Consider the following 14,470-nt stretch of genomic DNA (forward strand, 5'->3'; position numbering starts at 1 on the left):
CCCCTGTTAAAATAATAATGGTCATTGTACTTTAGGTTTGTTGTTTCCGTAATGTGACAATGACGACAATCCCCTGCAAAGAATTGCAATACAAAATAAGTGTTCTTCAGATTCTTATATTAATCCATTTAGGAAAAAAAAATTAAGGCAGATGGTAGTCCTGCTTGTTATAAAATTAGGTTTACTCAGGAACACTTAGAGCTGAATTCATAATAAATATGAAAGGAAAGGCAAGTGGGTGTTTGGCAAGTAGTTGTATTAGCATTGGATATTTTTAGAGTCTTCTTAGCCACCTATGGTACTATCAAATCTTTTATAATCTACCTACAGTACTATCAGATCTTTTATAATCTACCTGTTCTTTTGCATACCATAAAAGCTATCTTGAGAGAGGTTGCATTAAGGGTGACTTGGCTTGGCTTTTTTTCACATATTAAATACATAGGGATCATAGATTCATATTTTCCTGCGAAAGTTACTATGATTACTTGTAATATTTTCACCATAAAACAAAATAATGCCGAAGTGTCATGTTATCAAACAGCTAATAAGTATTAATTGAAAATAAGCAACTTTTATACATTTGGCATATGCTAACATCAATATAATAATTAGCTTTGTGGAAGGAAAGCTATTTTTAAATTTTTGGTGTAGAAAATTCTTCCCACCTTTTCTGTGCTATTTTTAATTTTTCTGGTGCTTTTGAGTATGTTGACTCCTGGGAACCTCTTGGACTAGTCCCTGAAGTTTTCTTGGCAAGGTTTTTCAGAAATGATTTGCCATTACCTTCTTCCTAAGACTGAGAAAGAGTGACTGGCTCAAGGTTACTCAGTTGATTTTATGCCTAAGGCAGGACTAGAACTCACGTTCTACCAGTTTCTAGCTGGTGCCTGAACCACTACACCAAACTGGCTCTCTTTTCTGTGCTTATTAATGAAGCTATATTGAAACTTTTAGTGTATAAAAAAGTTAAGTTTCTTTTGCACTGGTTTGCTTGGCAATTTTTTCATGAATATTTGAAAATACTAAGTTTTTAATCTATCATAGAGGCTTCACCATTTTAGAAGTATGGTTCAGCCCTTCAAAATATTTGTATCAAAAAGCATTTCTTTATCCTATGATGCAGAAAAAGTTCTTAAGATAATCAATTAATTTTGTTGAATAGTGCAGTTTTTTTCTGTAGCCAGATTAATCTCTGTAATGATAGTATCTGTAATCATTTGAAATTAATTATGGCATTGTACGTGAACAAAATATGAACAAAATCCTATTTTATTCAGGATTTATTCATAATTGAATAAATTTCTATTGATAAACCCACATTTTGCATCACATTTTATACATAATAGAGATAATCTGAGTGTATAAAGGAAAATTAAAATATAATTAATGCATAAAAATCTGTTTTGGCAAGTGAATTATATGTATTGTTCCAAGCAGACTTCAGATAGTATTTACAGAAGTCCTATATTGTACAGCATGCCTGAAGAGACTATACTTTGGAAACAATGAAGTTTTCATAGCATTTAATGGGGAAAACCTCATGGTGCATGAAATTGTCTCATTAGATGACAATACATGCTTTTCTGAATCTATCATTTTCATTTGTCCTAGTACAGTCTTTTGAAAATTAAATATAAAATTGAGAAACTGAACAAATATCAAGAATGTTTAGAATTTGATGAAAAATTATAGGGAGATAGGATTAATTTTAAAATATACAACCTTTCATTTGCTCTATATTATAGGCTATCTAATAGGAGGTGACGTACTGCGGTTATTACATGGTCACATGGATGAATGCCTGACGGTTCCTTCAGGAGAACATGGAGAAGAGCAGAGAAGGTAAATGTTTGTTAAACAAAACAAAGGCCATTAAGAGAACCCACTTAAATAGATATACATCAATGTACTCTTGGACAGTGTGAACCAAAATTTCTCAGCGATCTATTCATTAATATTACCATGAATACAATTTTGTAATGCCCTGCAAAGCAAAGGATTTTGCAATAGAAATTAGGACTGTATATGGTTTGAAACTGATTTAGAAGAACTGCTTTGTTGTTTTATTTTTAAATAAATTTTATTAAGTATACAGTTTAAAAACATTTTTAAAAAAAGAACTGCTTTGGATCTCATGTAAACGCTACCACTTGTTTGCCATCAATTAAAGACATACTGGTATGTTTAGTTTAATGAAAAGAAGGACCAGGGGAGACATGATAGCAGTGTTTCAATATCTCAGGGGCCGCCACAAAGAAGAGGGAGTCAAGCTATTCTCGAAAGCACCTGAGGGTAGGGTAGGATAAGAAGCAATGGGTGGAAACTAATCAAGGAGAGAAGCAACTTAGAACTAAGGAGAAATTTCCTGGCAGAACAATTAATCAGTGGAACAACTTGCCTCCAGAAGTTGTGAATGTTCCAACACTGGAAGTTTTAAGGAAGATATTGGATAACCATTTGTCTGAAGTGATGTAGGGTTTCCTGCCTAAGCAGGGGGTTGGACTAGAAGACCTCCAAGGTTCCTGTCTCTGTTATTCTATTCTAAAGCATGGGGTAATTGATTGCTCTATTAAACTGCTCTTATTGTTAGGAAGATGTCTCCCCCCCCACCCCCAAATCTGAATGTGCCTTCTCATAACTTCAATCCATTGTTCCATTCTGCACTTTGGAATGCGTGAGAATAGGTCTTATTTTATATAACATACTTTCTAATATAGGTAGTCCTTGACTTATGACTAATTGCTTAATAACTGTTTGATGTTACAACTCCCCCCAGCTACTTGAGATCCATTTTTGAAGTTACTGGTATAGCCCCCCCCCATCTCATGGTCACATGATTGCATTTTGGATGCTTGGCAATATGCTCACCTTTATTACGTTTGCCATGTCTCACAGGCACATGACCATGATTTATGACATTTTTTGCTAGTTTCAACAATTACTTCTGGTTTCTGACAAAAAGCTCCCATTGTGGAAAATTGATTCCCTTAACAACTGTTGCATTTGCTTAGTGACTGCTGCAAAAAATTGGCTCCAGTCACATGATACCTCAATTTATGACCACAAGGACCTATGACCATAATTCTGGCCTCAATTATGATCATAATTTGAGAGCTATCTATATTTCATGGGATTACCCTCTTGACTAAGGTCAACTTTAATTGAATGAAAATAGTATATTTTCCTGGAATATAATCTCCAAAACTGGTGTTGGGAATTTTTAGAAAGTATCTTAGGAAATTTAAAATTGAATTAAATTGAATAAGTAAATACTTATTAAAGCATATAATTTTACATTTCTAAGATGTAAAATGTATTCCTATGAATTATATTGAAAAAGTTGTTTGGTAGCAAACTTGATCAAGGATCGTGTCCAAGATGTTAGGAAGCTTGATAAGAATAGAAAATACATTCTTAACAAAATTCATATAACCCCTTTCCCAGTTATAAATGAAAATTCTATAAAATTAAAAGTAATGAAGGGGTTTCTGACTGTGAGAGGCCTTTTTATGAGAAAAGCATTGGCAACAAGTAGATAAATCTTGAATTTTATAGGAACATTTCTTATCAGTATAACTTGATCATCTGAGCAGTTCATGGAAAAGGGCTAGTCTGAAGTGAATTAAGTGTGAATTAGCCCACGGCTTACAGAACTAGTCAATTTGTTATCTTCATTTACTGAAAATAGAAATAATATTTTAAAATCTTCTCATTTTCTTGTTGCTGCCCATAGTACCTGGGGCTTGCCTCAGGGATTAGCATGTGTGAGAGATACAAAATAATGTAGTAGCTGCTCTCTGAGCTGAACTCAGAAGGAAAAGTAATTATCTTGTGTCACTCCATTTTTTGCTGGAAAAATATTGTCCAGAAGAGAAATATATATCTTTTGAGAATGCTGGTTAAAATTCAGTCATAAGCAAGTAACTTATGATATTTGGAAATGGATATGTTATGCCTCTGTGAGGCAAAAGTTTCACCCTTAAAATTTCCCATGCTCTTTCTCAATCTAAAAAGAAAGCCTTGAAAATGTTTCTTTGTACCTACTTAGTGACTTAATTGTGTTACCCTTCTGTGGTCCTCAAAAAATAATTTAAAAACATTTTTTTCTAAAAAGAATGTGCAGCCTCCTGATTGAAGAAAATTCTCTGCCTCTGGATTAGGTAGATTAAATGTTCAAATTTTCCCCCAGTGAAATCATTCTTTCTGATTACCCTAAAACAGAATCAATGGTTAAACAGAGATTCTGAGATTGTTAAATGCATGCACTTTTCAAATTGTTTAAACCTTCAATGGAAAATGCATTTTAGTTAAAATACATTAACATCACATTAAAACCAATTAATTTCAGATTATCTCTATATAGTAACCCTCAATTATGTATTTAAGAGCTATTGTTTCTATTGCAAGTTATCATAATCTCCAAAATTGTGTAAGGCAAAGCATTTTAATGAGCACAACATGACTATAACATTACCATATAGTAAACTTTTCTGAAATGTAGATTATATTGTGCCCTTTAAAGCTCATCATAGCCAGTACAAAAAAGGCAATACAAATAATTAGAGTTGAAACAATTCTCTTGTGAAGAAAGTAGTGTACACTTCAAACAAACAAACAAAAAAAGTTGTGGGGGAAGAAAATTTATATCCATTTCTTCTTCACATAATGACCTGCCCAGCGTATAGTCACCTGACCGTGATGTGTGTGTGTGTGTGTGTGTGAGAGAGAGGGGGGGGGGAGGGAGGGAGGGAGGGAGGGAGGGAGAACAATTTACAACAGTGGTGCTTTATGGGCTATAAAGCATCTGTTCTGTGACTGCCATAACTTCGAACAGTCATACACATCTCAAGGCCTCTGAATATATCTTGATATAAAAATAATGAATAGTAATTAAATTACCTTTTGCAAAATATGGCAATGTAGCTTTAGTAGATATCCATTCCTGCTTCACAGTGGCTTTTTTAAGTATCTTGTAAATACAGTGTATTTTATAGCCATAGATCTGAAGGACCAAAAAGTTAAAGGCTCTGTAGAAAGGTCCTTGTGGGAGATTTGTGAGTGCATTTTTCAAAAACCCTTCTTAACAAGTGAACTTTTTTATTTTTCCCGGTTGAATATTTATTGTTAGATTTGTTCTCCCTTTGGTTGTTTTTTTTTAAAATAACTATATATAGTTTTGCACATAGTTCATTTTTTCCCTAAGTGGTAGCAATTTGTAAAGACAGCCACTATAATAAAATAATCTCCATAGCATCTTTAAACTTGCTATAGTCTAATAAATAATGTTATACATAATTGTAATTTATTTATAAGCTCTGCTTTAGTCTACAGTTGGGAAAGGAAATAATTTATTTGATGTAGAAATATATAATAAAAAAGAATTGGTTTACTCATACCAATTAACTGGCTATTTAGGAAGCACATTGTATTTGCTGGATATTTTTGAAGAAGAGCAGTATTGGTCTATGGTGGCAAAAAAATCAAAGAAATCAGGATTTTTGACAAACAAGAAATTAATAGTATCATTGAGTGAGAGATTGCTGAAGATATACATCAAAAAAAAAAGTTCCAGGCAATCTCAGAATGTCTCAGTGAACATAATGGGTTTTTAATATATTAGAGTTCTTACAATTCTTAATTGATAAGTATTTATAATCTGTTTTACATGAAACCTGCATCTCTATAATCAAACTGTCTTTCTTCCCTACTTTCACCCATTTCCCAATTTAAATCCTGTATCAGTTTAGTCATTCTATGCATCTGATTGAGTTAGTTTGCAGCTCACAAAGCACTTTTAAAGGTTCTTCCTTGTAATTTCTTGGAAAAGAGTATAAAAGATTCTGCTACAAATTTTTGTAGGGATGGATTTTGATTTTTGTGTTAAATTAAGGATGTAAGAAGTGAAAATCACCCATGAGAGACTTTAAAAAAATGAAGAACTGGAGATTTTTCACTTTGTAAAATGTACAGTTTGGCTGAGGGATTTCTCCTGCTCTTCTCTGTCATCTCTGTATATTACAAATATAGTTTCAATGTCTGCACAGATACCATCCATATGTTCTACAGCTGAGCTGATTTTGGTAACCCTAAATACTCCCTCGCATTACATAACTGAAGGATATTGAATTGTATACCTTACTTTCTCCTGATTACAATTGATTTAACTTCCTTCCTGTTCATGATTGCTGTGCCTTTTGAATTTACTATACTTTTTCTTGCATTTTTAAATAATTACTCTGCATTTTCTCCCCCTAAATTTGTCTTTTGTCAGTAATTCACCACCTGAACGTCTTTGCTTGTTTAGATGGTGTATCAGTATCAGTGTCCCAGATTCAGATTCAGATGGATATTTTCTCTTCCTTTTAGATTTGGGCAAAGGCTTCTGAGTGGACTCAGGTGGTCATTCTCAATGTTTCACAAACATACACAATAGCTGATAACACTTTAGGGTCTTGAATGAATGAGACATCTATCCATTGAAATCTTCTCCATAATCTATACAGACACCATCATCACTCTAAAAAATACTACATTGTCACTAATTCTTTTTACTAGTTACCTCAATTAATATTTTCTGTTCTGATTATTGGGTGAGCCTGTAGAAATTGATCTCAATTTTATTCTGTATTTTATTTTTAACTGCTTCAGTTGTAATACTGTTACCTTTTCTTATTTAGTATCAAGAGAACAGCTCAAAAATAAAACAACTGCCATGAATGTGTGTGTGGTGAAGGGAAAACACTAGATTTTTTGCCTAAACCATAGTTGCAATTGCTTTCTATTAGTAGTTTCATCACCCCCAAACCTCAATTCATCTCTATCAATTACACCAGGGACCTCTAACTTTCTCCTTACTGGATGATGACTTGTTGACTACGATGAAGCTCATTCTCATCACAAGACGTTTAGTACTATATTTGTTGTTGTTGTTAGTTGTGAAATCGTGTCTGACCCATCGCGACCCCATGGACAAGGTTCCTCCAGGCCTTCCTGTCCTCTACAATCCTCTGGAGTCCATTTATGCTCATGCCTACTGTTTCAGTGACTCCATCCAGCCACCTCATTCTCTGTCGTCCCTTTCTTCTTTTGCCGTCAATCTTTCCCAGCATTAGGCTCTTCTCCAGTGAGTCCTTCCTTCTCATTAGGTGGCCAAAGTATTTGAGTTTCATCTTCAGGATCTGGCCTTCTAAAGAACAGTCAGGGTTGATCTCCTCTAAGACTGACTGGTTTGATCCCCTTGCAGTCCAGGGGACTCACAGGAGTCTTCTCCAGCACCATAGTTCAAAGGTGCTCAATTCTTTGGCGCTTGTCAGAGCCTTTTTTAAATCTTTTAAAAGCATTTTTTTATTACCAGCTCAGACGAATAAGTAGTAAAAAAATGCTTTAAAAAAAAAAAAGGCTCTGGTGATCATAGCTGTGCCACATGATCGCCGGAACCTTTTTTTTACTTTTTTAAAGCATTTTTTTACTACCTATTCGCCCGAGCTGGAAGTAAAAAAAAAATACTTTTAAAAAGTTTTAAAAAAAGGTTCCCATGTGCACCACAGCTGATTACCCCCCGCACACTTTTCTACTTACTTTCCTAAGCCTCTTTTTGGGGCGCACTGCGCATGCAGTTCGCATTTGGTGCACACTGTGCATTTGCCGTATGTGCGGCCAGCGAAGCGGTATTAAACCGGTTCAGATTTCACCACTGATTATAGGGCATAATCAATCAAGACTATTTCATGAATTATCGTTGTGGTGCCATCATTCTTTGGTGTATTCTCTTTTCCCTGACTATTCTACTTGAAATGTAGATGCTTCTCTGCACAAAAGCAATCAAAGTTTTCCATTCACAGGATTTTATTTCTATTACTTCATGTTTCCAAGCTGAGATTGTACCCTAAAACCAAGTCTTAAAACCAAGGAGTGATGTTGTTTCATCACTCCTTGTACGTTTTAGGTTGAGATATTTGAATCCATACTTTCACAATTGCATCACAGAGATTGGTTGTTTTGAACAGTGCATGTTTCCATATCAGCATTTATATGGATCATGAATCCAATTCTTTCAATTCAAAGTTCTTCCCTCTGGTCTTTCAATAGCACCTCAAGTATTTGCAAAGTTCATGCATATGTGGTGATCCACTCATCAAGGAATATTTTCTTTTTCCAATAATTCATTATTGGTCTATCTAATGGTAGAAAATGTGTGTATAAACTTCATTATTAAATTAGCTATTCTAGATTTTAGATATATATGACAACTATGAAAATCTCAAATGACCTTGCAATCTACATTTTTAGCACTTATGCTTAATTCTTGTAGGATTAATTTTTCTTGGGTCTAGCAAGGAAATGATGCTCATTGTCTTTTCTTTATATATTTTTGTAGATTTCATTTGAGCTCAACTGCTTATACTCATTCATCATTTTCACCAATGATAGCATAGCCATATCATCTCAGTCAAGGATATCTGTTTTTTTCCACATTTCCCCCCATATTCCTAACTATTTTAGTCATTAAAGAAGATAAGTTTCCAGGGCATGACTATAAGACAGATACAATCTGCTTCAAAAAAAGAAGCTGTTTGTCAATATAAATAAACTTCAGTTTAGAAGGCCTTAAACTTTCAAGAGAAGGTTAACAGGCAAGATACTCCATGTGGCCAAGAATAAATCTGCAACCATATTTGAAGTTGTTTTCAATAAGGAAGAGGTAGATTTTTAGTGAGATATAAACCATAAACAAATTTTGTTAGCAATTTTTTGTCTTAACGAGGCTACTGTTTTTTTCAGTGTTACTTTCAGCTTCAATCACACAGTTTAAAATATTATTGGAAATCATGGCATAATATGTTCCTGTTTGGTCTGACTTTCTCACTTTTGTTTAGACCACTATGTTGATATCTGGATTATGTAACCTACTATGCTTGGTTGAATAACATTATCTTTGATGCTACATTAATTGGCTTGGTCTACCTCTGATTAAGTGTAGTTGACTATGCAAGGAACCATAATAAAGAGGGACAGTTTGCTCACTAACTGTTTCATTGATTGGCAGTCTCTGCATTCACACAAATTTCTGCTTTCCCAGTGTGGGTACTTACCTCACTGAGGTAAGTAATAGTCCTTCATGTATGTGCAATGGGAGGAAACATTTGGCACCCCTTCAAATCAGCTCAGCTCTGGAATGTTCTGATGGTTTCTGCCCAGGAACATGAAATTCATTCAATGAATGCTCAGATGACTGCTTATAAAACCACAGAAACAGGTAAGCAACCTGATCCTTTTCTAACTTTTAAAAAGCCTGAATGCTTACAAGAGCATTGTGCTCTTTGGAACTTCTCTCTTTCTCCAGCGTATATATATATATATACACACCTTGCAAAAAGTTCCAGAGCTGTCCTATTGCACTATGGTGAGGATATTATGTAATGCAGTCTAATGCACGTTCTTTTACTGCTTTGAGAGAGGTTATCTGGGATTAAAAATGTAAATTTTAAAAGAGTTTATGGGTGTGTACACATTGTTTTGGTTATTGTAGATGTAATAATTATTTTAACCAATTTCTGCACTGGCCAAATACATTTCCCTGGGGGAAACAATTGGTTTTTATCACAAATATCTAAAAAAACCTCGGAAAATGTCTTTTGTATTGTAGAACTGTCCATTATGAAGGTGGTGCTGTGTCAATTCATGCTCGTTCTCTTTGGCGACTGGAGACTTTGAGGGTTGCGTAAGTAAATGCTGGCATAATATATCCATTACTAATATTCCCTTTTATCAAATGAAGAGGGTTTTTTTTGTTATTGTTACAAAAATCATAGTATGGTAAAAGGTTTTGATTCCATTTGGAAATAGTACCAAGATTATAATGTGCAATGACTTAAGATATCATTTGAAATTAATTGTAAGTATGTGTATTGATGCATACTGCTGCCAAATACTGTCTCTTTCAAAATATTTGTTTTGAGGAAATCCTGCATAAATGAATGCTTATTGATTGATTGCTTAATGAGAGTATCTGTGAACAAAAGTTATGTCACCTTCTGTTTGAAAAATTAAAAGCTAACCGCTCAGATTTTTAGCATTTTCAAATTTGATTAGCCTCAGATTATGATTTGATAAATGTATAGCATTTTTGCTTTAAATTCAGTTCAGCAGTAACAATGTGCTATCTGCTACACAAATAATTGTATAAAACTGCACCTTCTTTCATATCAGAACATATTCCAGCCACTCAGTGAACTTGGGCATATTTGTTCTTTGCTTTTCTCTCCTGTATTGTTTTATTGGAAAGTTAAACATTTAGTTAAAATAATTAAAATGATTATTTTAATCATTAGCATACCTTTGTCTTCTTTACCCAGACATAAATACACAATTCTTAAAGCAAGCAAATTAATTTCAGTTGCTGGGAGAGGATTTTTCTGTCAATGTATGTAGGTCAATTTGATGTGCATTATGTAAAGAATGAATATTTATTATATACGATATTGTAAACAGAACTCAGCATTTTGTAGCCTTCTGTTGGTTGTATTTGGATATGTGCTTAACTGACCCTATTATTTGTCTTTTTTGTTCCAAAAACACTGGAGCAGTAGATTATATGATGAAAATATTTTGTTATGAACTCAGTTATTACAATATTACAAATATGCCACTTAAATATAAATGAATATCTCCTATGTGGACTTTACAGGTCTCATTTCTTTCTGTTGATTTCATGGATGTAGATTTGTTTGTCTTCTGATGGCCTGCATGCATGGCTCATCTATGATTTGGTGGACCTGGTTTCCATTGAAATTAGCAAGTGTTCTTAGCTGAAGTCTTGAGTTGAGGTCTTGTTTAATGTCTGCTTTAAATGTCTTATAGTTGAGGTATCAGTGAAAAGTGATTTCAGCATAGCTTTAATTCTAGAAATAAAATGGAATGTTCATGTTTTAATTGAATACTTAATATTTTAAATTATTTATGAATGCTAATTTTATTTTTTTATTAGATGGAGTGGAAGTCACATTAGATGGGGGCAGCCATTCAGATTAAGACATATAACAACAGGGAAATATTTAAATCTCATGGATGACAAGAGTCTTCTTCTAACAGACAAAGAAAAAGCTGATGTGAAATCTACAGCATTTTGTTTTCGATCTTCCAAGGTAAATACTTGTAATATAAGTTATTTCTCCATTTATTTTATTTATTTTATTTTATTTTATTTTATTTTATTTATTTTAATTTCTTAATTTTATTTAATTAGATTTTTTTAGACATCACCCCAGTCCAAACTGAGGTGTACAATCAAGCCAAATAAAAGAAAATGCAATATATTAACAAATGAATAAGGATTGGAATACAGAACATGCACAGGCCCTATACAAAAAAATGAAATTATAATTAATCAATAGTTAATTATGAATAATTACTTAAATACCTTCTTTGGTACATACTTATTGTCTGGGGCTTACTACCTGGCTTAATATCTAGTATCTGGTTCAGGTAAATCAAGGAATGGTTAATTAGAGACTTGGGGCAGTGTTGCTTGCTTCCAAAAGAAAGAGAAAAATAAAAGCATTTTGTAAGCCAAGATATGATTGCTCAAAATCAACCAATAACAGGAACCACTTCTCATATCCAGCTTCCCTTAACACAAGGTAGGTAGCCTTGGGCAACCTGTCAGCTTTTTTCAATCCCCCAGTATCCTGTGTATGCCCTTTAACACCTCCTGTTGTTGAAACTTGGCAGCAAGTGTTTTAAGGCTAAGAATGGGAGTGGTTTACTTCTCAAAGGCTTATAGCTTCCAACTCTTTGGACGGTTGAATTGTGACTCCTGACTTGGACATTTCCTAATGCAAGAAGAATGATAGAGGTAGCTGAACTGCATCTTATATTGGTAATTGTGTGGGTTTTTGTTTTTTTTTACTTTTACGTAAGTGTGTTGCATTTTCTATATCTCTTTTTTTTACTTTGCTTTGATTTTCCCCGAATTGGTAAAAGGTAAAATCTTCAGATCCTCACTTACAGCCTTATTTGTCCTATCACACTAAATTATTTCAGTTATTTAATAAACCCAAATGGCTTGACTCATACCACATACTACCTAAAACAAACCAAAGCACATTATTGTTCAGTGTGATTTATGAACTCAACCATTTTGTTGAATTGCTTTTCCTTAACATGTTGCCTTTTTTCCTTTATCCATTTATATAATATCTATTCTACTTTTATTGATGACAAATAGTAAGATAAGCCTACAAAACTCTCAGTTGCTCATTTCCAAGCAGACACAATAATTTTAAATCAGTAGCTTTATTGAGACAATTGGGAAGTCACACACAGAAAGAAGTAGTATGCATAGGAGCACATGGGGAAACATAAGTATGTCTTGGGGTGGGTAATGTCTCCTGCTTAAAAGAGCCAGTGGTACAATCTGTCCTTAAGAGATCATCTCTTGATTCAATTATATTAGACAATTTTCACTCAATGTCAAGTCTCTCTTTACCAAGGAAGGTTCTGGAGAAGGTGACCAGCTTTATCTAAAGACATTTTTAGAAGTAATGAATTACTTTGATCCATTGCAGTTAGTATTCAGGCCTATGCATGACATAAAAACAGGATTGATTGTCCTAGTTTATGAACTTTTCTCAGGATGTAGATGAAGAGAGAATATGCCTCTTGGGTCTTTAGGCAGTGCTTGATGCCTCAAGCATGATTCCTTCTGGATAGCCTGAGAGGTTTGTGAGAGGGAAGCAGTGCTTTATAGTGTTTCCACTTTTGTCTTATATGCAGGCGAAAAGCATGCAAGAGGGAATAAAGCAGAGGTGAAATGCTCCCGGTTCGGACCGGATAGCCCGATCCAGTAGCGATGGAGGCGGGTGGTTCGGAGAATCGGTAGCAAAAATCCCTGCCCCCCCATTGCCTAGCTGAGCCGCGCCATCATCAGAGGCTTTTTAAAAAAAAATTTAAAAGCATTTTTTCTACAACCTCTTTGGCTGAAAAAATGCTTTTAAAAGTAAAAAAAAAAAGCCTCTGATGATCGCGTGGCTCAGCTGGGATCATCAGAGGTTTTTAAAAACATTTTTTCTACAACATAGAAAAAAATTACATTTTTTACATAGAAATAAATTTTCTACATAGAAAAAATGTTTTTAAAAGAAAAAAAGCCTCTGCTGATCAGGCAAGTCAGCTGGGATCGTCAGAGGCTTTCAAAAAAAAAAAAAAAAAGGAAAGCCTCTGCCAATCAGGCAACTCAGCTGGGATAGTCAGAGGCTTTAAAAGCATTTTTTAAAAGTAAAAGTAAAAAAAAAAAAAGTTGGTCACGCCCACTCAGTCATATTACCCTCCCCAAGACATGCCCACAGAACCGGTAGTAACAAATTTTGATAAAATTGATAAACTGATAAAACCATTGTTAAAAAGTCTCTTAATGATCCAACAATTCATGTTATAAAGACAATTATTATATTTGGCTGGAAGAAACTATTAGAGAAAAATGTATGGGAAACAAGGTCCGATCAGACTCTGCACAGTCCCCAAATAAAAAATCAGCTTGAATAACAAAGTGTCATATGGGTTGTGGACAGAAGGTACATAGGAAAATGAGAGTGTGTTTGAATAGGATTGGGTCTCAGAATACTTTCAAAAGGGAAACCCTTTCTTGGTATGATGAGTAAGTAATGCAGTTAAAGCAGCAACATTGGGAATAAAATAATGAAAAAAATGGCAATGAAAATGCTGTATATGAGGGAAGGGAGGGTGGTCCAGGATAGAACAGATTCAAATTTATCTGGATGCATCGGACGTTTATTCTAAGAAATGTGGTAATCCAAATAAACCAATGAAGGAAGTGTTTTTTCCCCCAGCTGAATATAAAGCTTGTGATTGTATATATGGTGCAGACTGTCCTGCTTGCTGCATGTGCAGAGTGGGATCCTCAGATTAAATAAGTTAATTGTTCAAATAAGTAATCAGAAAAATGTACAATTGGTTCTGAAAAAATACGATTCATGAAACTTTGGAAGATTGAGTTATCTGGATGCCAAAAGTCATTATTGTGGATTTATACTTAAAAACATTTAAATATTCATTCCATTCTTTGATGTGAATTAGACCTCAGGGTAGCTTACAATTTAATTTGGTAAAAAAACATGGGCTTTCTGCAGCTGTTACAAAAGCCTAGAAATAAGAGGAAGAAGGCAATGATCCATAATGATTTTAGATTAAAAGAACCAGCAACCGTTAACTACTGGGAGTGAGCCATCCTCCTTAATAGCAAAGAATTTGCAGGGGAGGAAGAACAGTAGATAAAGCCTTTCTGCAACTTCGCATCAGTCCTTTAAGGTAGACAATTACATCTTTGACATTGACTAGTGATGTTTTGCGGAACTGGGATTCATGAATGACATTGATAGCACAGCCCCAGAGTCTGTGTTTCCCCCTTTCCAAAGACATCAGTATTGGCTGTATAATTGATAGCTAGAAA

At 34.2% G+C, this 14,470-nt stretch overlaps 1 protein-coding gene across 1 annotated transcript in view; it reads left to right on the plus strand.

Annotated features, from left to right (window-relative positions):
- RYR2 (ryanodine receptor 2) overlaps window positions 1-14,470 on the plus strand; it is a 279,138-nt gene that overhangs the window by 110,041 nt on the left and 154,627 nt on the right. Inside the window, exons 10-12 of the mRNA XM_060692369.2 lie at window positions 1,749-1,845; window positions 9,650-9,724; window positions 10,991-11,147. Coding sequence (XP_060548352.1) covers window positions 1,749-1,845; window positions 9,650-9,724; window positions 10,991-11,147 — 329 coding nt within the window. The remainder of the gene's footprint in view (window positions 1-1,748; window positions 1,846-9,649; window positions 9,725-10,990; window positions 11,148-14,470) is intronic.

This window comes from Pantherophis guttatus, chromosome 1, assembly GCF_059756535.1.
Source record: "Pantherophis guttatus breed Tessera chromosome 1, ASM5975653v1, whole genome shotgun sequence".
Lineage (NCBI taxonomy): Eukaryota > Metazoa > Chordata > Lepidosauria > Squamata > Colubridae > Pantherophis > Pantherophis guttatus.